We start from the raw sequence: 25,094 nt of genomic DNA, 5'->3' as shown, positions 1-25,094 counted from the left end.
GTCTGAAAGAAGAATGTCCTATACACCTAGAATGACTTGGGGGGTGAGTAAACTATGGGCTAATTTTCATTTTTGGGTGAACTATCCCTTTAACTGACAACTACTAAATTAATTACAGTAGGAGGAATATATGTTAATAAAGCATTTATTAACACAGTAACTATTACTATACGTCTAAATAATATGTATACATGTACATTTAAATAGTTTATTTATCCTTTACTTACACTTTCTAAATGATCTGATGAACCCCTGACAACTCCTAAATAACTGGTTTGTAAATAAAGTAATACTTATTTTAGAAATTATAAATTTATCATTTATAAAGTATGAAAATACAATTATTAAACACATTATAGATAAGGTTATAAATCAAGAATAAAGCATTTATAGCTGTATTTATAAACTGCTTAGTAATGTCTATTAATGCTTTATAAATGATGAATTAACTATTTACTAATGCTTAACTAATGATTCATTGCGTGTAGTTATTATAAAGTGTTACCCAACAACTGCTGTTTCACTAAACACTACGGTGACAATGTTTAATTTGGGATAAACTACTTAAATCTGCTTGTTTACCCTAAAATGTTCTGATAAACACCATTGCAATTCAAATACAGGTGGTGCAATAGAAAGCCACATCATCAATCAGAGTTCACTGTAAGTGGCCTGTTCATAAATCATGACCAATACTTGTATGTAGACGGTGCACAACCATACACAACATCCTCATAAGACGCATGACACTATTCTAATGTACAATGTTATTTGCATTATTTTAATATATATTACTGATGACAAAAAAATAAGAAAAAACTATTTAAATAATATGTGTCATGCACTAGGTTTTTACTGTGGCATTTTTCTGTAAAAAAATTATACTTTTTTACAGCGTAGAATTAAGATGCCCAGACAAACTGTAGTAATAAATTTAAATATGGGCCTAAAATAATCTACCAAAACTACAGTCTTGCATAAAGACATTGTCAGGTCTCAGTTCTGCTTTTACAACAAGTGTACATTTTTTCATTAATTCTTTATTTAACCAGGTAAAAAAATACCCCTGTATACAAAAAAGAAGTTTATTCAAGTGTGCTATTAGTATACTTCTTTTAAACTAAAAATAAGGCCCTACTTTCAGTCTACTTTTTATGCACTTCTCAGAAATACTTAAGTATAGGCTACTTATACTGATGTCTAATTTGGCCTATAATTGTACTCAATCGAGTTTTAATCGAGTCTCGAGATATTTAAGTATTCTATTTTAAGTACTTGGCTTAGTTGTGTTTTGATTGAGTATAGGCCTAGCCTATTAAATACTTTTCTCACATACAGTCTTTATAAACTTAAATTGTTTGGAAATATTGATTTATAAAAGAAACTGATATGTTCCTAATTCTGAGTATCTGACATTTTGTGTAGGCTAGTCCACTGGTGGTGTACATTGGAATTTACTTCAAATCTAATACTCTTTCCCCGGCTGCCACTGACTGAATTTTCTGCCTATGTTTTCACTGTTATACCGGCGGTAGGGGGCATTATTACGTATCTTCTGAAAGTGTACAGAATCTCCGGATCAAAACACAGGTGAAGAAGAAGCAGAAACAAGTGAAAGAAGATTGCTTACGCAAATGTAAAATAGATCATCAAAAATATTAAACAGCATATAAATTCAAAACTGCCTAACGTTACCGATTGAAATGTTGAACCCATAAAGATGAAACGACTGTGAAGCTTTGGGGGTGTTGATGGACTCGATCTACTCCATCTGTTTTGAGAAAAATGCGATTTTCTCAGCTTTTTGGTTAATTTTGCTTTTTTTAATGAAACTTACCCACATTCGAGTGTTGACATTTTTGTCAGGTTAGTTCACCCAAAAATGAAGTTTCTGTCATTAATTACTCACCGTCATGTCGTTCCAAACCCATAAGACCTTCGTTCATCTTCAGAACACAAATTAAGATATTTTTGATTTAGTGAGCTGATGTTCTGACATAGAACCCGGAAGCGATGGTGTTAACAGCGTAGTACTGACACAGAAGTGAAAAAAAGTTGAATAAAGTTGTTTTTTTGGGGGGGGTTCGCACAAAAAAAGTATTCTGGTTGCTTCATAACATTAAGGTTGAACCATCTGTTCACATTGACTATTTAATGTCTTTACTTTCTGGGCCTTTTTTCGGATTTCATCAAAAACAGTACACTTACAAGTATACTTTTTGTACACATATTAATATAACTTAAGTATAATGAACTTGAAGTAGCCTAGATGATGATGATTGAGGTTCCCAACCTTTTTGACCATGAATTTACATGCCCTTTTCTTTGTTTCTGCATTCCATTTCTATGTAATTATTGGAATTAAGAGATAAACATACTGTTTTATCAATATTATAGTCTAAGGCCAACCAAGTATCTGAAACCACACAATTTTACATTTAGCCTACATGATATCTCAAAGACTGGAAATCACCCTGTTAAATAATTATTTATCATATTTACAGGTTTTACATAACCATGGGAGCTCCGGTTAATGATAACGCAGAGTCTGTGCTGCAAAAAACCTATAATGATTATTTTTTATTTTCTTGTTTTTGACGAACTTTTAGCCTAATCCAGATCGCTGTGAGCGTCTGCTCGTCGGTTCGGCTGTGTTCGGGTGACTCCGTGAATAACAGACTCTCCTCCATTTTGCATAGTTCCGCGCGTGTGTCGAAGGCTCCTCTACTCCTGCGATCAGTATCACACCGTGAAGAACGTTTTCCCTGCAATGGACGGGTAAGGCTGCGTTGTTTACAGATTAAGTGGAAAATATGCAATTTTGAAGTATTTTAAGATCATTTTGAAGCGAGGTCAGTCGCAATCTTCGCGTTCTGACAAGGCCGCTCACGCACACCAGTGATGCATCAGCCAACGTTGGCTAATAATAACAAATGCGCGCTAGCTCAACGGGCCATATTTTACCGCTAAATAGATGCCACGTGCATGCACAGTAAACCAAATAACAATATTCTGAGTAATTTAATATCAATGTATAAAGTGTTTCGCGTTATATGAACAAAAGGGACATGTAATGTAGTTTAGCTCCGCGGCTAACGGGACTGTTGCGCGTGCGGGCGCGTCCTATTCCCTTTGTTTGAATGTAACGTAACGGTCACTCGCTCCATCCGCGAGCTGAATATAAATTTGTCGTTATGAATATTACTGTTACGCACAATAAATTAGTATGTGGGCTTTAACAGGCTTATTATAACAAACTGCTGACAATACTACTGTAAATTGTTTTGTACTATTGTATTGTAACGTTTGTTATTGAGTCATCAGTGTACCAGTGGAATCGATGTGAATGTGATTTAGTGAAACTGTAACAGATCAAAAGGCACTTATTAATTTTTCTGTTTTCTCCCTTTAGCATTGCAAGCGATGTTGCAGTTGGTGTGAAGGTAACTTAAGTGGTTTTTGCCTTTCTTCCCTTCCCTTAATTTTACAGAATGTATCATAGCATATCTGAGAGAGTAAATTAAACCAGCAGAGACCCCATATTGTCTTGGTTGGATCTCTGTAATGTGATAATGGATACAAATAACAGTTGTATGAGTTAATACTACATTTTAATCATTTGAATGATTTACTGAATTTGCAGTGTACATCTGTGTCTTTCTAGAGAAGCTCAGATGACTTGCTGTCTGGCAGTCTGTACAACAGTCCAAACTCTTCAGTCACTGGTAAGAGAGACAAATATGGACTATTATAAGCTATTATGTATAAAAAAAAAAAAAATTGTGTGAAGTTGATTACCGAAAACTAGGTCTACAAAGTAAAACACCACAGAAAGCACCACAGATTTGAGACACCCATCATTCACAAAGTTGTACACATCCCCATTACTTATAAGTGTCTAGAATGTTGTGCCATTTTAAAGCAATAAGCCCCAAGAAGCCGTGGTTTACAGCTACTTTAGAACAGCCACCCCCCCCCCCCCCTAATCTGTTCTAAAATTAGCAAACCATTGCTTCATGGGGCTTATTGCTTCATGGGGCTATATGTTTACATATACCTGGCAAGGTTTTGTAAAATATACAGACAGTAACAAAAATGTTATAGTTTATTGATAACAAACAATAATTATTTCACCTAACAATATAGGTCTTCATCAAGCATTTAGCAACACTCAGATGCAGTGGTGCAGTAATACTAATGTAATAAGGTCACAGGTGTTTTAAAATTCTTCAGAATTCCACTGATATTTCTTTTTAGTAAAATCAGCACAGGAAATGTGTGAAATCTGCTGATAACTGAAAATTGGGAACACTTTATAATAACGGTCAGTTATAATTTCACTTTAATTAATGATGATCTAATCATTTACAAAACATGACTATACATTCATACATGATTAATAAGTGGTATGCTGACAATTTATAAATGTTTTGTTAATTCAGTCACAAGTCATTTACAAATTATTAGTTAATGATGAACTAATCATTTACAAAACATGACTATATTTAAACCTTAACATGTATAACTTATTCATTAGTGGCATGCTAACGATTTACAAATGTGCTGCAAGTTATCTTAAAAATCATGAAATAAATCAAAACAGATCAATAGTAGATGTTTGATGAGTTATTAGTTTTAGATACATTATTTATCACTTATAAATCATTGAGGTGTTTGTCAAAATTGTTTTAGTATCATCTCAATAAACAATGGTTAATCTTGAGCGAATGATGAACAAACCATTAGTAAATGATCAGTATTTATTTTTTGATTTATCTTTTGAGTTGTAAGCTGGTCTGTGTTCAAAAGCACAAACATGCAGGATGCTAAAACAGTATTTTTAAGAAGAGTAATTTATTTGTTATCAAGGGGATAAACATTTAGAAATGACTTGCTGTCAGGGGATTGCAGTGGGTTATGATAAATCCTTTCACTCATCAGCACAGACCTGGGTTGTGTGTGGGATCTAGTGATAATGTGAACCAGTTTCAACTTCTACTAAAGCTCACATCAGGTGCACCGCAGTTAAAGAGTCCATGTCTGTCAGAGAAGACGGCGATCTATACCCTCACCAGTCATCACTTACACAGTGTTCAACACATGTTATAGATGATGTGTAAATGGGTTGTATTTAATTTGTAGAGCTTTCTTACATTGTGTGTATGTGTATACTAGTCATTTACAACACTTTCTGCATCCCCTAATCTAAAGTGTAAACTATTCATCACTTATATATATGGTATAGCATACCACTTATTAAAAATGTATGAATGTATTAACCAATAATTTATAAATGACTTAAAACCGAATTAACATTCATAAAATGTTAGCATATCACTTATTAATCATATATAAATGTATAGTCAAGTTTTGTAAATTATTAGTTCATTAATAATTTATGAATTACTTATAAGTGAATTTACAAAACATTCATAAAATGTTAGCATATCACTTATTAATCCTATATGAATGTATAGTCAAGTTTTATAAATTATTATTTCATCATTAACTAATAATTTATAAATGACTTATAACTGAATTAACAAAATATTCATAAAATGTTAGCATATCACTTAGTAATTTATGAATGTATAGTCATGTTTTGTAAATGATTAGTTCATCATTAACTAATAACTTCTAAGTGACTTATAACTGAACGTTATTATAAAGTGTTACCTGAAAAGTTAGCTTTTTTATGTTAAACCCTTTTTATACTGGCGTGGCCATTAACTAATACCTCTCACTAAAAAAATCATTGTGTTGCCATTCCAGAAGCAGTCGTTTAAAATCTTTGAATCCGGGGCCGGATTTTAGAAATATTCTTAAAATAAATTGTAAGTTCGTAAGAATGTTCCTAAGTCCATTTCTTGAAAAATATATACTGTACATATACATTTACATCCTGTTTATTTATTCGATTGTAAAGTGTGTGAGATTATTCAGTTAACGTCATATGAAAATTTACTTGCTGTAACCATTCGGTTCATTTGACATGGCAAGAGCTGGAGGTTCAGTAGAGGAAATTAGAAAGAAAGTGGTCTCTGGTATTTTCCATAATCTTATGTGTATTTATTATGGCAATGGTCAGAATAAGTAGCCTTTAGCATCACATATAATATATATATATATATATATATATATATATATATATATATATATATATATATATATATATATATTTCTACTTAAACTGTGACCAGAATCCCTATCAGATCACAATTTTAAGTTATTTCAAAAACTCGCTGGTGTCTGAAAGTGTGTTTTGAGCAGAATTTTTTTTATTGTCTTAAATGTTGAGGTTAGCTGGTAGCCTGATATGAAAACATTGCAAATGAGCTGCGGTGCTCACCATCTCCTAACTCTGATAAACTTTGCCTTTGTCCATAACCACTCCTCAAGCCCCAGTTGGCCCACTTTGGACAATGGTATTCAGTGGGCCAAAATATCTTTGCCATTGGCCCCAAGGAAGCCCGAGGAGGCATGATCAAGCCCCGGAAGTGACAGTGCATGTGCGATTGGCTCTGGCACGCACTAGCATGCTCACTTTTGGCCTGACAGTGGAAACACGGTTCTTGGGGGGTTTGGATAACTGTATTATGGCCTGATGTGAACTGCGTTCATTGGAAAGAGTGGCACTTTTAGGAATGTTGATGGGTTAAAAAAAAATTATTTATGTTAATTATTAAGTATAATTAAGTATTTTATACAGTATTTATTATAAGTTGCAACAAGTTTTATAAGCTTGTAATGTTAAATTTTTTAAACAACCCAATAAATTAATTAAAAATCATACCCTTTGGGGATGTACGACAAGTTGGCAGTTATCCTCACATTACAAGGTTATTTATGATGGATTTTTAAGAATATTCTTTACAAGAATTTGAATTCTTAATTTTAGTCTAAAGAACAATTAGAAAAACATGAACATTAAACTTATTTTTGGGAATACAAAATATTCTTAACCTTTTACTTGATTTAGGAAATAAGAAAATTGCAGTTAAGTGAATCCGGCCTCTGGACTTTTCAATGCACACAACTTTTAACAGAATTTTTTTTTAGTTTGCTGAGGAATTATACATTTTCATTTGATAATGCATCAAATCATGATCATAATAATGATTATAAAATATAATCATAAAAGGACTGCAGAAGGAGTGCAGTGTATCAGATAGTCATGTTGTATATCTTTGGAAACGTCTCAACTCAGAATACAACAAGCTTTATTTCTCTAGCCTACTATAGTGAGTGAGTGTATGTGAAAAAAACCCTCAGATAGGACGGGGCATTTACACATGTTCTATTACAAATAATTATATGGAGCACAAATAAATGAACAACAAGAGTGTGAGATGCAATGTTGTACTTCTAAAACTACTTTTCACTTGACAAGCTTTCTTCAAAACGTGATGCTAATGGTGTGAAATGCTGAAAAACAGCAAGGTATTGCAAAATGGCCAATAACATTCACTTGACACACATACATGGGCCAACAATTAAAAAACGTGCAAGCTAAATATGAGAGCACATCTTGTGTGAATGGACACTAAGTCATATACAGATGTGACCTTTGTACCACATTTACAGACTGATCTCATGAAATGTATGACACGCCAATTTGTATGCCATTTTGGCGTGCTATCAAGACGCATAATCGCTTTTTAGCGTGTTTATCAACGCCATTTCATTCTATCCCCCTACACTGCCCCTACCCCTAAACCTACCATCACACAAACACACATACACACATACACACACACACACACACACTGCCCCTGCCCCTAAACCTACCCATCACAAGAAACATTCTGCATTTTTACATTTTCAAAAAAACATAATTTAGTATGTTTATAAATCCATTTACATTCACATGGAATCACACGCCGTAGACATACACGCGGAGATGATGGTTTGTTTCGGCGTACACATACACGCAGATAGCTCAAAATGCGTACAGAGAACACGCCATTTGGCTTTAGAAAGTGGCATGTATGTTTACGCAAAGTCATGATGTCATGTTGACATTTACCTTATTCGTGAAATACAAACAGAATATGGAAAATGTCATTGTTGCTTTCAGCAGATGATCTCATGAGCTCAAACACTGTATTTTTGATAATTTCCCAAGTAATTGGCAAATAATATATAGCTCTAATAGTCTTTTTTTAAATGTCATATAAACCTGATAAAAGCCACATAAAAGCTGTATTTCTGACTTATTTGACAGCTAATGGAGGTGACAGTAAGAAACTGAGGGTGGAGGACAGCATGGATAGCCCACCGTCTAGAGTCATTCATATTCGGAAACTCCCCAATGAGGTTTCCGAGACTGAGGTCATCGCCCTGGGCTTGCCCTTTGGAAAGGTCACTAATATCCTGATGCTTAAAGGCAAAAATCAGGTATGTGATGGGTGGTGGTGGTGAGGAGCATTAAACCCAGCTCCTGTTGGAATGGATTTTCTGAATCTCAATTTAGCGCTTAAAATGGCTTGTCAAAGTTTTTGCTCAGCCATTTGTTTCTTAATTTTGAACACTTTCCCACAATTAGGCATTTTTGGAGCTGGGAACAGAGGAAGCGGCTGTTACCATGGTGAACTACTACACAGCTGTTACACCTCAAGTGCGCAATGTCCCAGTGTTCATTCAGTACTCCAACCACAAAGAGCTCAAGACTGACAGTGCACTCAACCAGGTTAGAAAACACACTCCTCCTCGTTTTAATGTTTCGTAACTAAAATATAGCATCAACGGAAGTGTGTAACTGGCATTGCTCTGTTCCCTTGCTTTGCTTCTGAAGCGAGCTCAGGCCGTGCTGCAGGCGGTGTCGGCGGTCCAGGAGGGCGGCTCTCCAAGCTCGGACACGGCCGGTGAGAGTGTGTTAACCCCTGCCCCCAGCCCAGTACTGCGAATAATCATCGACAACATGTTCTACCCAGTCACCCTGGACGTCCTCCAACAGGTCAATGCCCACAGCAGGCATCCATCTGGAATAAACTGCAGTTAAAAAAAAACAAGCCAAATGTATTTTTACACTTTCATGCCTCTGAATTAACAGGACTTTGCACTGATCTCTCTTAGATCTTCTCGAAGTTTGGGACCGTCATGAAGATAATCACATTCACCAAAAATAATCAGTTCCAGGCTCTTCTTCAGTTCAGTGACCCAGTAAATGCCCAGCAGGCCAAACTGGTGAGTGGACGAAGAGGAGGATTGAAACCACCGCAAACTCCATAAATGTGTAATGATGTGCCAAAGCACTGTTATGAGATTTTTAATGTGATGGTTATGGCCACAGGCAAATTATGATCCAGTCATATGTTGGTTTGGTACCTTTCTTTCATTTATGTGATGAAATGACTGCAGTTGTCATTACTTGTAGAGGGGGGTTTTTATTACTTTTAGTCAGGGCCCTACATTATGCGCTGGATGTAATTATTCTTACCCTTTTTCACCCTTGTCATAGAATAACAAACTCATCTTCCATCTCTCGATTTCTTTCATGAAAGTCTTTGGATGGCCAGAACATATACAACTCCTGCTGCACTTTGCGCATTGACTTCTCCAAGCTGGTCAACCTGAATGTAAAATACAACAACGACAAAAGCCGGGATTATACCCGGCCCGAGCTGCCCGCAGGAGATGGCCAACCAGCGGTGGACCCGTCAGTGGCCGCCGCTCTCAACAAAGATTCCACCTCCCTGCTCGGTATGTTAGAAACCGCTCTCATGCGCGCCTCTAACACAAACGTTGCTCAATCACACCTTTTAGACCCATCTTCCCTGTCATTCTCTGACATGCATCATCATCATCTCTTGTCTTCATAGCTTTAGTTTCAGAGCAGGGTAGAGGTGTGAATGCTTCCCCTCTATTGTGATTCATGAAAGTTTTCTAGTTCTTTGTGGAAAATGGGTCAATGGTGCCTGAAATGCAATCCCGTCTAATTGATGTGCCATTCAAACACGTTGCTTTTACGTTTTTGCCGCTTCCACGGCCCCCAGTCTGTGTTTGATCCCGTAAGACTTTGACTGTACACGTTCTCCTTAGGTACTCCCTCTGGAATGGTAACTTCCTACTCTAGTGGTGGAGGGTTTCCATCTTCTCTAGGTACCTATGCTTCCATTTACTTTCCTTTTTTCCTTTTGATTTTCTAACCCTACTTGAATGCGCTCTTCCCTCTGAAGGACAGGGACTTTTCCAGTGCTGTCAGAATTGGCAGGGCTTTCATGTTAAAACCACCCCAACCATTTGTCCTGACTTGACATGCAGTATTCATAAACAGTGTCGCTATTTGTCAAAGCATAAATCTGAAGCTGCAACAATAAGCCCTTCTATTCTGCATTATGGGCCTGACGTAATAGATTGACACACACTAATTAGAGGCCTGTATTTCAGACAGACTGGCAATCCAAACTGCCAAACACAAGTTCCCTTTAGCTGAAGCAGAGTGCGGCCTATTGAGCGGCTAGCTACAGCAAGCAGAAAGGGCCCAAAAAGCAATTTCGTTTTCGGATATTGCTCCAGAGCGCCAGTCTGTGTGAAATCGGTTCAGATAGCGATCTGCCTTGCGGCAGATATTGACTCTGGGATGTGGGTTTGCCCGAGGTGTGTGGTGTTGGCTGGGTAACTAGATTTGCTTGGTGCGTTGGGTGCAGACAGTTAGAATGCATGGCCACAGGGCAGATCTGGCTGAGATGCTGAGCCGTCGGCTCTTCTTGGTTATGTGGGCTGACATGGTCCTTCCTCTCTTCTTCTTTCTCTCTGTAGGAGCCATCAGCCCTCTGAGTGCGGCAGCGGCGGCGGCGGCGGCTGCAGGGAGGGTGGCGCTGTCCGGACATTCGGTACCTGGCGGAGTGCTCCTGGTCAGCAACCTCAACGATGAGGTCAGTACACCTCCACAAAACACCCACTCGCAAACACACCCCTACTCTCTCTGTTCACAGTCTTCTCATTGTGTCAATCAGGTCACCAGTACACTGTATGTCTCAGGTTGTATATGTTCAGTCCTCATCTGTTTAAGATCATTTTTTAGTTCAAGGGGTTCCTCGACATCACCTTCATGACATTTAGCAGCAGAGCAGTGTTAACATGCTTGATACGTTGCTGTGTTGCAAGATTCAAACGTAAAAAAGAGGGATTCTTGGTGATGTCATAAGCATTTTCAAGATTGTTTCATTTGAAGATGTTTTTCCAGTAAGTACTAGGGCTGGGTGAGAATACATGTTGATCAATTTAAAGATCCGATATCAGTTCTTAACCCCAAGATGCTTTCAATGCATGCTTGTTTTCAGTGCATAACTGAATTTTTTTAAACATCAACAGCTGCTCCACACATGCTTTTAGTGTTTTAATATACTCATCATGCCAAATCTTGCAACATAATGTTACATAATATTCGCTTTCCTTAACTTGTAATGGGCCAAAATATGACGAAATATACAAATGTCAAAATTAAAGGGATAGTTTACCTAAAAAATGGGAAGTTTCATAATTTACTCACCATCATGCCATTCCAAACCTGTGAGATTTTTGTTACGTATCATAACACAAATGAAGACATTTAATATTCTCTCTCTCACTGCTAACATTCTAGACTAACATTTGAGCGCAGTAGCACCGGTGCCACCATCAAGTTCTACAGATGGTGGCACCAGCACCTGATTTGGTTGCATCATGCTTTGTGTCTTGAAATACACTTTTGACAGTCATTTGAGTTGACTAGCTTGAGCTTCAGATGCGGATGTGAATTTTTTTTTATTAGCTAAAATGTTAACGTCTATAAATATGGTAACCTCCTTTTTATTGGGTTAAATCTAAATATTAGTTAGAATTCTGATTAAAATTGGTTTTCCATAGTGTCATACATTTTGGTAAAAACATGCTTGATATGATTCAATTGGCACCTTACTGCCAATTTGTCCTCTGCATTTAACCCATCCAAGTTAGTGCACACACATTAGAAGCAGTGAGTAGTGAACATTCTCATGCTGCAAACCATGGACACACACAAACACACACACACACACACACACACACACACACACACACACACACACACACACACACACACACACACACACACACACACACACACACACACACACACACACACACACACACACACACACACACACACACACACACACACACACACACACACACACACACACACACACACACACAGGTGCCTTGCTCAATACTTGTGGTATTGAGGGTGGAAGAGAGCACTGTTCATTCACTCCTCTATCTACATTTCCTTATTGACAATGGAACCCGCAACGACTACCCCCCAAAGTCGAAAGATATCAAAGATGTTTTTAGACATATAGACCTTATCTATCCCTACCCCTTTTCAGCGCTGCGCTCATTGTGTTCTGTGTTCCGCTAAGATCTTACGGATTTATGAATGAACCACTTTAAATCATCACAGTCTACTGACATTTGTTATGACGTCCGCTTCAAACATTACAATGCTTGTGATAACTTTCGTTAACTCTACAATAAGTAAATCCACTTCACCAGCTAATTACTCTCCGACAGAGATGCCATAGAAATATACAGCTACCGCAAAACATGTAATTGTTTTAATTTGTCATGTGTCTCCTTGCCACAAGGGTCATGCTCCTGTTCGAGTGTGTTTGGACCGAAAGTCTGATAATATATAATCCTCAGTCGTTTAGTTTTTCTGTAACGATGAACAGATTTCATTTAGTCTTTTATTCACATATAAACATCAGCGCACATACAGCTCATTGGTTCTTGAGCTTGATCCCGGCTTGATGTATGTGCACTGATCAATGTTTTATATGTGAATAAAAGCATACATTAAAACGACATAAGGGTGAGTTAATTACAATTACAATTTTTGTGTGAACTATCCCTTTAAAGTGTAGCGTAGTGCACTTTATGAAAAAATGATCAGTGCCAATACCCAGCCCTGCTAAATACATCATCAGGGCTTCCTTTATCCCAAAAACACTGTAATGGCATTCCCATGTTGACTTTGCTCTCTTGCTGGATGTTTTGAAGCTGATTTCAAAGTCATTTCAGTCACTTTTTCTAACGTGCACTAGATTCAGAATGATGTATTCAGTCACACACGATAAACACTGAGCAGGTGACTTGTCTTGACATGAATTCAGATTGACCTGTCTCATTTCCATCCTCAGTGTATTTCATATATTATGTTCAATGTTATTTCAGTATATTTGCAGTTAGTAGTGAATTGATAGTAAGTAGCAATGAATTGAAACCTGTAGCTCTTTGTTCTCTATTGTGACATTTATACTTGCAGAAATATACTGAAAGCATTCTCAGTAAGGTTTTCGTCAAAATGGAGGGTCTCTCTGCAGTCTCTCCTCTGTGCAAATTTTGATCACTGTCTCTCCTCTCTCTTTATCTCTCCCCCTCTCCCCTCTCTCTCTGGCTCTCTCTCTCTCTCTCTCTCTCTCTCTCTCTCTCTCCCTCGCACCTTTTCACGAGCGCTCTGTCTGGAAGTAATATCTAACTGTCTTTTCTCTCTAAGCTGTATCTCTCTCTTCCTCTCCTGATGCTCCACTGCCTCTCTCTAAGCTATTCAAAGTTGGTATGAAACGTGGTAGCCCCACCCGCCTCTCTCATATCTCTCACACTCTCTCTCACTATGATTTCTCTGTCTTTTTGAAGTGTCCCAGTAATTTCCCCATCATGGTTTTTGTTTTCCCAAACACTTGTGGGTTTGTGGAGTTTTTCGACATGACGTGCTCTCTATTGATGCCATAACTCTGCAAGGTGGTTTTCATGCCTACCCGCTGCATGGCCCCGCCCCTTTACAGCCATAGGCTGCTGTTTTGTTTGGTTATTGTTTCTTAACGCTTTCTCATACCAAAGCCTTCCACTTTCTCTGCATGCTTTGTCCTCCTCTCAGCGTTTCTGTGCTGCAGTTAGCCTGAGTAAATGTGCCCCGCCCACGTTCGGTCTCGGGTGACTACGTTTGGCACTGTTAAACATAGTCGGGGGAAGCAAAAGAAAAAAAAAAGAGAACCCTGCCATTTTCTGACCAAACTCCTGCATTTCCTATGTACTGACCTGTATATTATTTTTGTCCCCCCTTCCAACTTTTTTTGTTTTTTTTCCCCCTTTTATCCCACGCTGCTTCCAACCCCTCCTTTTCCCTCCTCTCCTCTCCTCTCCTCTCCTGACTCCTCTGTGATTGGTTGGCCCTTTCTCTCCTGCAATCCTGTCTCCCCGCCCTCCACCCATTCATGCTTTGTGCCTGAACCAAAACAAATGTTCCTCCTCGGACCGACTTGCCCCAATTAACTGCCTTGACCCATGCTCCATGACCACCTCACCATTCTACGGGAAACCACCCTCCGTTATGGATGATCTGTTCATCTCCGCTCTACCTCGACTCTTCTCTCTTCCTGTCTTACGCTGCTTGCTCTTCTCTCCTTCTAAAGATGGTTACGCCCCAAAGTCTGTTTACCCTCTTCGGTATGTTATCGTTAGCAATCTATCTCTTTTTGTTTATCTATTGTTAATTTCATTTCAGTTGTTTTTTCTCTTTCATTTATCATTTAGGGCTTAGTTAATAATCTGGCACTAGTCTATCAACAGTTTCCTAGTTTTCCAGTTTAATTTTAGTTCTATTATGCCAAATTTCAAATTAAATAGTTGCTTTTTTTTGTTGTTGGTTTGTTTATCCTTGGCTTTCGAAGCCTCTGTCTCTATCTTGCTCTATCTGTCTCTCTTCATGTACAGCTTATATTAATGCATGGTTGATTATTTTGCATGTAGGCTTTTGATTTTAACTTTGCCATATCACATGAGCTTGTTTTGGAGGGCGTATCAAAATATGTTGTGTCTGTTAGAAAAACTGTTTTGGACTCTTTGGTGTAGATAATTTGGAAGATTTGTACCATCATCTTCACCTTTCATGTCAGAACCGGAGCTTCTGAAGCACTAACTTGTCCTTCCTGGTTCACTCCTCTCCTCCTCCCTCCTTCCCTCCCTCTTCCATCTGCCTCTCGCTTAACCGAAGGTGTCTACGGTGACGTGCAGCGCGTGAAGATCCTTTACAATAAGAAGGACAGTGCTCTAATCCAGATGTCTGATGGAAACCAAGCCCAGTTGGGTAAGCGAATGCACAGTTTTGGTTTTTCGTGATTTAAACACCCCGCAGTGTGTTTATTTCATGGCGCACCTCCGTGTCTTCATGATCTAGCCATGAGCCATCTGAATGGGCAGAAGATGTATGGCAAGATCATTCGCGTGACGCTCTCCAAGCACCAGACGGTACAGCTGCCAAGGGAGGGTTTAGATGATCAGGGCCTGACCAAGGACTTCACCAGTTCTCCACTGCATCGCTTCAAGAAGCCTGGGTCTAAGAACTTCCAGAACATCTTCCCCCCTTCAGCCACACTTCATCTCTCTAACATACCGTGAGTATGCTGGAGAACATTGTCTTCCTAAGCAATATTTTGATAACATTACTGAAAATCATAAGAAGAACTGCCGGTAAAGTAGGGCTGGGCGATAAAACGATAACGATATGTATCGCGATAGACACGTAATCGACATCAATAAAAAATGCGTCCGATAAAACGTTCGATAATTTTTTTTCTTCGTTGCGAAGGTTGCGAAGCAAGTTTGGTTGCATGAGCAAAGGCACTCACTCTGTGGTAACCAAGCAACGTAGGGAGTGACAGGCTAACAGCCAATCAGGTAACTGTATCATGTTTGGTTGCGCCATATTGTTGTCTCGTGTTTGATTCATTCTTCAGTAAACAGAACCGGCGTGGAGTGACAAGTGGAAAATGAGTGCCGCAGCAAGTGAGGAAATAGTTGATAAAACAGGAAAACAAGTCAGCTCGCAAGTATGGCAGTTTTTTGGATTTTATAAGTCTGACCGTCGACCCCAGCAAGACAGCGTGCGCGCCTCATTCGTTTGTGCTATTCTTGACTTTGGCTGAATCCGAAATCCTCCCTAAACCCTCAATCACTATTCCCTACTTTAGTCCACTGATACAGTTCACTTGAAGGAGTGAATGAAAACAAGTGAGTGAAAATCGGACAGGCGCTGTGTGTACATCAGCTGTTATTGCGGTGCAATGTGGGATAGAATGAGTGCACTCAATAACGTCCACTATGGTTTCAGACACCACTACAAATGGCTGCTCCCTCAAAAAGTGCCCTATGTAGGGTATAGGGGGCGATTTCGGATTCAGCCTTTGAAACTACATGGAGAGGTAATGTTACTCTGAACTAAGAAATTACGGAGGCACTGCACCCTAATGTTAAGAGATAATTAAGTGTTCATTGTGATTTTAGACTTGTGTTTATATTTTAATCATTTGAGTGTTTTCCATGGTTGTGTTGACATTTCTGCCTTTATAACTGAGTGGATTATAATCGGAGGAAGGTTAAGTTTAAAATAAAAATGATTAAATGTGAAATATTTTTCTCCTGGTCCTTATTTTAAATGGGTCATAAAACATATCAATAATTATCTATATCGACCGATATGAAACACTTATATCGTGATACAGTTTTCAGCCATATCGCCCAGCCCTACGGGAAAGTCCTAATGAATGGGAGTGGTGATTTTTCTGTAGGTTTTGTCATTTTATTAACACATGTTGTGCATTATTTTGCCGTCATAAATCTTTGACCAACTGCTGACTATCTTTTTCAATTAATCCCTCGCAGTGTATTTCAGTTCAAGTCTGAGATTAAAATGTGGCTACCAAGGAAAACGTGTTTTCCTTTTTTATTGGTTCATGCATCATAATAACATTTTACCATTTACTCCGAGGAAACGCTAATAACTGCTTGTTTCCCCTCCAGTGACAACGTGACAGAGGAGGATTTACGACTGCTCTTCTCAAACTCGGGCGGTACAGTGAAAGCGTTCAAGTTTTTCCAGTAAGAACCCTCCGCATTCCATTTCTCAGCTGTTTTTGTGTTCACGCATAGTCATCGCTTTGACCGCCACTTTCGTTTATCCTTCTAGAGATCGCAAAATGGCTCTGCTGCAGATGTCCACGGTGGAGGAGGCGATTCAGGCACTCATCGACCTTCACAATTACGACATGGGCCGCGGTCACCGCCTGAGAGTGTCCTTCTCGAAATCCACAATCTGAGGATTCCCTGGTGCTATGTCACCTTTCCTTTCGCCCCCAGGAGCCGAATTCATTTTTACCAGTCATTCCTCAGCACCATATCAAAAACTTCAATGAGAATGGCCCTTAAAGGAACACTCGCTCTGTATCTGCTCCTGCTATTGTTTGTTTGGCCAGCTGTTATTCTATTTTAGGATGGATTGACAAAAATGTGCCTTACTTAGCAAAATAGCGTCATCTTTTTGCTCCCGTCGTTTCAGATTCTAGAGGTTTAGGCGCATTACGTGTGATGATTTGTAACCTTTACATTCACCTTGCGTTGTTGTTTTGAAGGTTTTTGAAAGTGATAGTTTATTTAGCTCTTGTGTGTCATTTCCTCACCGTGTCATTTTTTTAAAAAACATTTTCAAGCTTTGAAAGCTAGCCGGTTTGTTTTGATTCAAAGGTAAAAGCTCCGTTTTTTTATGGTCTGTTGAATTGAATCTGAACACAAGTAATTGAATTTGATGGAATATACTCCAAGTTGTAAATTATCTTGTGCATTTATTTCGGGCTGTAGTGTTTTTCTTTCCTTTCCTTTGATCAGGCACCCAAGGTACTTTTTGTGATTGAAACCTGTGGTAAACAAAACAATGACAGTGGAGAGCATAGTGTGACGTATAGTACCTGCTTTGATATTTCTCACTCACGTTTGTTTCGGTGAATTCAGTTACCCATTTTTAGAAGAAAATCAGAGCATGTGCTGATGGATCTCAGCAGTTGCATGTGTCAGATTGACCATGTTTGATGTTGTGATGTCACATTAATGTAGGGACTGTTGGGACCAAAGTAAATGTGCCTTTAGTCTTACTTTATTCTGCATTGTACAAATGGTTTTATTCAACCTCTGGAATATTTTTATCAATGGAGAAAAGAAAAAAAACCTCAGACTTTCCAACAGACGTCACTCATATAAATGATCCTTAATTGTCTGTGATTGTAATTGTGAGAGAATCACTCACTGATTCTACTGAAAAAGTATGTTTTTTTGTGGTTTAGGTTGTGGAAAGGGGAGGGGAGGGGGCATTCTGTACATTTTCTACATGAATTGAGTTTTTACATCTTTAGGAATGTAAAGTCCAGGCACAATTAAAAGTTCATTTTTCTACCAAGCTTGTGCTTGACGGTCCCTGCGGTGTGGTGTAGTGCTTTTATCCTGTAGCATGCTGAATAAACTCTTCTCACTCTGCATTCACCTCTGCCTCTCTGCTGTCTCTTCCTCTTCCTCTACTGTCCTCTGTATCTCACTTAGTTATTTTTCTCTGTCTACAGTGGAAAAAAACACTCGCCTCACTATAAAAATACTTGGAAGTAAAACACTAAAACTGTAATCTTCGACTATCTGCAGTAATCTGTAACTTTGCCTACCTGTTGTCATGTGTCCTCTGTCATTCTCTATTTTCTCATGCTTATCTCCAGATCTCTCTGTCCACTTTTGACTTTGCATAATTCAACTGCATATCAATGTGCCCATAATCTCTGAGAGCTGGGTGTTTGGGTGTCAGATTGATACCCGTGTTTTGCATGTAGTTCAACAGGAAAAAAAAGGTGCTTGCAGTATCCAGCCTTTCAACGTGGCTGATTGTGTGTTGAAGCAATTGGTTGTCTGGTGGAGAAAGGACAATCATCTGGCACCGATTTTTTCAGCTGAGGCGCAAAGTACAAAAATTGCAGCTTGCACCGTTTTTGTGAACTGGTATAAACAGTAACGGAATGCACAGCTAGAATCCTTCTGGGAGAGTGTTTCTTTTTTGTTAACCATGCCATCTTTTTATAGAAAGAGAAGCTTTAAGAGTACAATGCCTTTCCTACAGTCGAACATGAAGGAGATTCAGCTTTACGGGGTTGTGTTGCCTCTAGGATTGCTTCACATCGTGAAATCTGAATATTTTGGATTTTTGAAGGCAACTGCCATAGGCCTTACAAAAAACATTAAGCCAAAACGGTAAAAGATACTTTTTACACCAGTGGTTTTCAACCTTTTTGACTCAAAGGCTTAAAACCTGTTTGCAAATATTTTTTTTGCTGGTATTATGACAAAGCTGCTTGTTTTCAAACTATTAACAGTAACTGGGAGTATTGATGTATTAAATAACCATGATTAATTTTGTGATTCCCAAAGTTGCTGCATGTTCTTCAATAAAAACGGTAGTTAAACCCCCTGTTCCCAGTCCCAGACTAAAATGCTTGTTTTTACTGAAAGCAACTTGCACTAACATATCTTAAATATGTCAGTGCCATTGTTTTGTACACCAGTAATGTTTTTTTCTAAGGCACGTTTATAAAAGGAGCACTCCACTTTTTTTGGAAATAGGCTCATTTTCCAACTCCCCTAGAGTTAAACAGTTGAGTTTTACCGTTTTCGAATCCATTCAGCCGATCTCCAGGTCTGGCGGTAGCACTTTTAGCATAGCTTAGCATAGATTATTGAATCTGATTAGACCGTTAGCATCTCGCTCAAAAATGACCAAATAGTTTCGATATTTTTCCTATTTAAAACTTGACTCTTCTGTAGTTACATCGTGTACTAAGACCGACGGAAAATGAAACGTTGCAATTTTCTAGGCAGATATGGCTAGGAACTATACTCTCATTCCTGCGTAATAATCAAGGAACTTTGCTGTCGTACCATGGGTGCAGCAGGCGCAATGATATTACGCCGCGCCTGAAAATAGGCTAACTTCCGTCAACATAACCAACGTCACAACCTGCTTGCACAGGGAGCGTGCTGGGGACTATTTTCAGGCGTGAGAGTATAGTTCCTTGCCATATCGACCTAGAAAATCGCAACTTTTCATTTTCCGTCGGTCTTAGTACACGATGTAACTACAGAAGAGTCAAGTTTTATATATGAAAAATATCGAAACTCTTTGGTCATTTTTGAGTGAGATGCTAACGGTCTAATCAGATTCAATGATCTATGCTAAGCTATGCTAAAAGTTCTACCGCCAGACCCGGAGATCGGATGAATGGATTCGACAACGGTATTACTCAACTGTTTAACTCTAGGGGAGTTGGAAAATGAGTGTTCACCTTCAAAAGATTAGTTTTTGTAATTTTATAATAATAATATAAAATTCATTAAAATATATTTAAGCTACCCTGCAGGCTCATCCCCCTGGTTAAGAACCACTGGTTTAGACAAACTGCTGTTCACACAAAAACACCCCACATTTTTCCATTTGCTTTCATTTAGGTCAAAAGCCTTCAAAATGAAAACGTGAACAATTTATAATATTGAAGGCTGAAGACTAAATATGTTGATTTCAATTTTCTACCTTTTTTTAAATTATTTTTTTAGTTATACTTGTTAAAGTGCAAAAGGGTCAATATTGTTGGTCACCACAGTAGCTACTTCTGCTCCAAACCATATTGGAACATTTGTTCATTTAAATGTTATAAGTAAAATATGTGTGCTCTTTCAAATGTGCTAATTGAACCTAACCAGCCTGCTCTGCGGCTCAGGCTTTTTCCTAAAGCTTTGGGATCTTGTTATTGTGCTGCGAATATTCTGGATGTCAAAGCTCCCCTGAGCAATTCAAGCCCACTCTGCTCATTGTGTTGTTGCAAGGCCATCTGTAACTCTCCACGTAGCCTTTAATACTGTTCATGCCTGGAGAAAAGAACTGCTGTTTCAATCCGCTCTGAGAAAAGACTGCCATGAACAATATTCTGTTAGAAAACAAGCCGTATAGCCCAATGCAGGTCAGTTCAAAGACCAAAAAGCATTATTTGACTTGCAAATTGATCTGTTTTCCTTCAACAACTGATATAATTGTAGCATAATTGTGGAGGGCTATATTGAGACTTCACACAGTGCTAAATAGGAGTCTTCAGATGTACTGTGACAGAACGCATATCACGTGCCCAGTCTCGTTCAGAGCAGTTTCTCCACTGTAAGTACAGAAATAGTGTCATTGTCTTGCCCTTCCTTAGTCTTTGTAGGTCAAAATGATTTCCCAAGGAAATTAAATATTTAGGAGAGACAAGTATGATCATTCCACTGTCTTTACTTTGGGAAATTGGCATTGGTATTAGAGGTTGCACTGGGTTTGAATTATTAAACAGCTCTCTGATACTCAGCAGATTTAATTAGCATAGCGTAATTATGACCCAAATGTCAACAGACTCCATGGTTCTCCATATATTAAATATATCTCCAACCGATCTCCATATATTACTCTATTTTTCCTTTAATCACTTCCTGTAATGTGTGTCAGTTTGACAATCACGCTCTTTCTCCAAGGTTTGTATCCCGTAATGTGAATTGGAGCATATACCAGCTGTGAAGTTCAGGATGCAGAAAAACCTTGAAGCTCCTGCTCTTAAATTGATTGTTCGCACAAGAAGGAAAATTCCGTCTAATCCCTCACATTGTGAAACCTGTTTGGCTTTCTTCAATAGAACACAAATATCTGAAACTGTATAAGGACTGGGGTTGTTACCCAGCTAAAGGGGCGGTCACACTACACGTTTTGTTCCATTTATATCCATACGAATGCTGGAAACAGGTGTTGTGCCGAATTTCGACGCCCTGCCAAATTATTACCCCCCTTGTTGAAGTCGCAACGGGATTGCCTAATCCTAACCCCACCTCTAATCCTAACCCCTCCCCCACACCTACTCCTAAACCTACCAATACTAGGGGGGTAATAACCTGGCAGGGGGTCAGAATTCGGCACAACACCTGTAACACCTGCAACAAGCTTGTGAAGAAGTTTCGCATTTCGGCGCGTTCCTAAATGTGCGTTCACACCTAATGTTGTCGCAAGTAAGATTTCAACTTGGTGTCAACAAAAGTGTCACGTCCTTGTAATTACAGCTTGTAAAATGGGAATTTTCGGAGAGTTCCTACTTGTACTACCAGAACGCTGCAGATTAATTTAGGCGTTGATAGTGTTGCCATAATTCCGAGGACGTGAAAGAGCTCTGAATAGAGCTCACGTTTTTATAATGGTAATTATTTTACGGTAATTACCGTAAAGATTCTGAACTGTAAAAAGCCTTCACGTGCTTTTAGACTTGTTATTTTAAACTTGTCATTTTCTGAGAGCTACAACTTGTACTTGACCACTGCAGATTTAAGACGTGTTCGACATCAATGTACCGCGAGAGCAATTCGAAAGCATATGGAGCTTTCGGTTTATTCACCGTAGTGAAGCCTCTCCTCCATTGACATCCATTAAAAAACGGCCTCTTTGTCTCCTTCCCGCGTACCACAGCGTTAGCAGGTGTTATGGATTTTTCAGCTATAGGTTCTGTATGAATGGCCGTTAGCCATTATATATTGATAGATACTCGTGTGCTCATTATGGCAAATTTTGATGTCTGATTCTGCAAAGAAAAGGATTTTTTTATGAAAAGAAGTTATACGGTTTTCACTCTATTCTTCTCAGCTAACAATTTTTGGTTCCCAGAATATTCTTTTTTAAGGTTTGTTTTGGGTTAGCCAGGAAAATGTTCTTAACGGAAATTAGGGCTGCACAATTAATCGAATTTGTAATCGTGATTACAATTACGGATGCCACAATTATGTAATCGCATAATTTTTCCCCATTGTTTTTATTTTTAGCTTAAGTATAACATTATAATACCATGTATATTTTTACTTTTTTTATGTAAAGAAACTAAACCAATGTATATTTGACTTTTGAGGCTTAATGCTATAGAATAATCGTAATTAATAATCGCAATTACAATTTCAAGAGAATAATCAACAATTATAATTTTTGTCATAATCGTGCAGCCCTAACGGAAATATAATGTTAGATTTTGGTTTGTAGAACATTATTCTAAAGTTACTTTAACATTCCCCTAACATTATTTTACCGTTGCTCTAATGTTATTCTAACGTTCCCCTAACTCTTTACTTCGACATCATTACCCCGTTGTACACCAGTAATCATCCACCACACCCGCGACCCAGTATAGTATAAGCGACGCAGTAAAAATCATGGATGCCTATAATCAGTATTAAACCATATCTTAAACCATATCTTGTTTTTATTTATTGTTTAATTAATAAAAATAACCCAATCACACCATCATGTGGAGGATTAAAATAACCATTAAGGAACATTCTTTATAAGTTATTTTTATGTTAGACCTATTTAAAAATAAGCACCCTGAAACGATCTGGGAACTTTATTTTATGGTTGCAAAATAATAACCTAATAATTGTCATTAGGGAATGTTCTGTATACGTTATTTTTAGTTTATTTAAAAATAACCACCCTGCAACGTTCTGGGAATGTTATTTTATGGTTGCAAAAAATAAAACCTAAAAAGAACGTTATTATTTGGTTCTCAAAAAAATAACCAAACGGGAACCAAATACTTACGTTAGTGGAACGTTCTGTCTTGACTGGGATGCTATCGTGTGGCTTCATAAGACTTGGAATTTAGCACACAAGTCACTGACTAGACTACTTTTACGAAAGCAATTCCGACCCCATTTATCACAATTGCATGGTATCATTTAAAAAATCCCTTTGTGTTCGAAAGAAGAAAGAAAGTCATAAAAGTTCGGAACGGCATGAGGTGAATGGTGACAATTTTTGGGTGAACTCTTTAGAGTAGCTGTTGTTAGCATGTTGTTGTGCAAAAGTGCCTATCATTTAGACGTCGAGGTGAACACTGTTGTTCTACATGTCAGCGGTTCAAGGCAGCAGCACAGTTTGTTTATGACAGAACAGCTCTGTCAGCGAGTACGGAACACGGCATCACCTACAGGAGATTCACATCTTAGCTCAGGGGCTCAGCAGAAATGTGAACGTCTGGCCTTCAAAATGACATCTTTTTACCCACGCTTACTGTAAAAATAAGGAGCGGGGAAAATGTGTAGGCTACAGGACGTTTATTCAGAAATCAGTTGAATCTCCTAGACCTAGATCACGGAATGAGGTAGTGATTTCACAAATCTAATGGGCTTTTATCTATATGCAAATAACATGATGGCCTTCTTGCATTTATTTTTAATGACCCAAGAAGAGGTTGGCTGTAAGATGCAGAGCATTCACAATGGATGGGAGCCCACTGTGAAAGTTTCAATTTCGCTGTTCAGATCATTGTATTATACCACAGAGTCAGAGACAAAGCAGTGTTTTATGCTTATTGAAACAAAGACCGTCTTGATTGGCCAGAAGCCTTCCTTTGTAGGTCAGGCTGAACTTTGGATAACTTTAAAACTAATTTAAGAGAAGTTTAGGCAGATTTGGTCTGCGAGATATGATATAAATGATATACAGACATATTCTCAACCCACCTACACTGATGCATGAAGAAAAGGAGAAATGCTTTGGTGGGCTATTATTCATTCTAAGTGACTTGAAACTTATTCAGCTTATTCAGCCATGCAGTGGATAGAATTGTTATGCTGCTTACAAAGAACAGCAGTCATTGTTTATCATCTTATTTTTGTGTTTTACTTTTGGTACAGGAATTGGTTCTTAACCAGAACATCTGTCATGTTGTAATAACAGTAACTAGCAACTATAGAACTGTTTAAGATGTATGCATGGTTCTTATTTTAGACCCGTGAAAAGTAAAATGTTGTAATTTATTCAGTGATTATTAACTGCTAAACTTAAGAATCAATGAGTATGTCTGACACGCGTGTTAAAGGTCCCATGATGTGGATTTCTTACCAAAAAAATCTGGATTTTTACATCATACAAGGCATTTTTCTATCCTGATTTTAGCCCTCAGGCTTGAATGCTCTGTTTGAAGGGGCGTGTCTGCTGTGAGACTTCAGTGTAAACGCCCACTGTTGTGATTGGCTGACATCTTTGCAATTGAAATGCGTATTACATGTGGAACCCCTCTCGAATACTTTTACTACCTTTTTTTTTACTATTACAGCTGTCGAGATTAACGAATCGTGAAAGTGTTGATAATAGCATTATTTTTAGATCTTTTCCCATCACATGAAAGGCTGCAGTGATCTCGTCATTGCAGCGT

The 25,094-nt window shown here is 38.3% G+C and overlaps 1 protein-coding gene across 3 annotated transcripts; it reads left to right on the top strand.

Moving 5' to 3' along the window:
• The first annotated feature begins 2,653 nt into the window (after window positions 1-2,653).
• On the top strand, window positions 2,654-19,314 carry ptbp2b (polypyrimidine tract binding protein 2b). Of its 3 annotated transcripts, none has more exons than XM_079820331.1 (15): window positions 2,654-2,778; window positions 3,413-3,443; window positions 3,665-3,725; window positions 8,225-8,397; window positions 8,546-8,689; window positions 8,795-8,956; window positions 9,076-9,186; window positions 9,504-9,702; window positions 10,042-10,101; window positions 10,762-10,877; window positions 14,436-14,469; window positions 15,017-15,109; window positions 15,200-15,416; window positions 16,822-16,899; window positions 16,988-19,314. In XM_079820331.1, the coding sequence occupies exons 1-15, from the start codon at window positions 2,771-2,773 to the stop codon at window positions 17,115-17,117; spliced, it is 1,617 nt and encodes a 538-aa protein (XP_079676457.1). In that variant the 5' UTR covers window positions 2,654-2,770; the 3' UTR covers window positions 17,118-19,314. The 3 variants fall into 3 exon arrangements, with proteins under 3 accessions (XP_079676457.1, XP_079676458.1, XP_079676459.1); XM_079820333.1 differs by having other exon boundaries at window positions 2,677-2,778; window positions 3,644-3,725; XM_079820332.1 differs by lacking the exon at window positions 10,042-10,101.
• Window positions 19,315-25,094: the final 5,780 nt, after the last annotated feature.

Source organism: Gobio gobio (assembly GCF_949357685.1).
Source record: "Gobio gobio genome assembly, chromosome: 6".
Lineage (NCBI taxonomy): Eukaryota > Metazoa > Chordata > Actinopteri > Cypriniformes > Gobionidae > Gobio > Gobio gobio.
This window is presented reverse-complemented; position numbering and strand designations above follow the sequence as displayed.

Excerpts from the sequence above, each read along its gene's own strand:
- ptbp2b (XM_079820331.1), top strand. Across the intron at positions 3,726-8,224 it reads TCCAAACTCTTCAGTCACTG|CTAATGGAGGTGACAGTAAG; the intron begins GTAAGAGAGACA and ends CTTATTTGACAG. Across the intron at positions 8,690-8,794 it reads CTGACAGTGCACTCAACCAG|CGAGCTCAGGCCGTGCTGCA; the intron begins GTTAGAAAACAC and ends TTGCTTCTGAAG.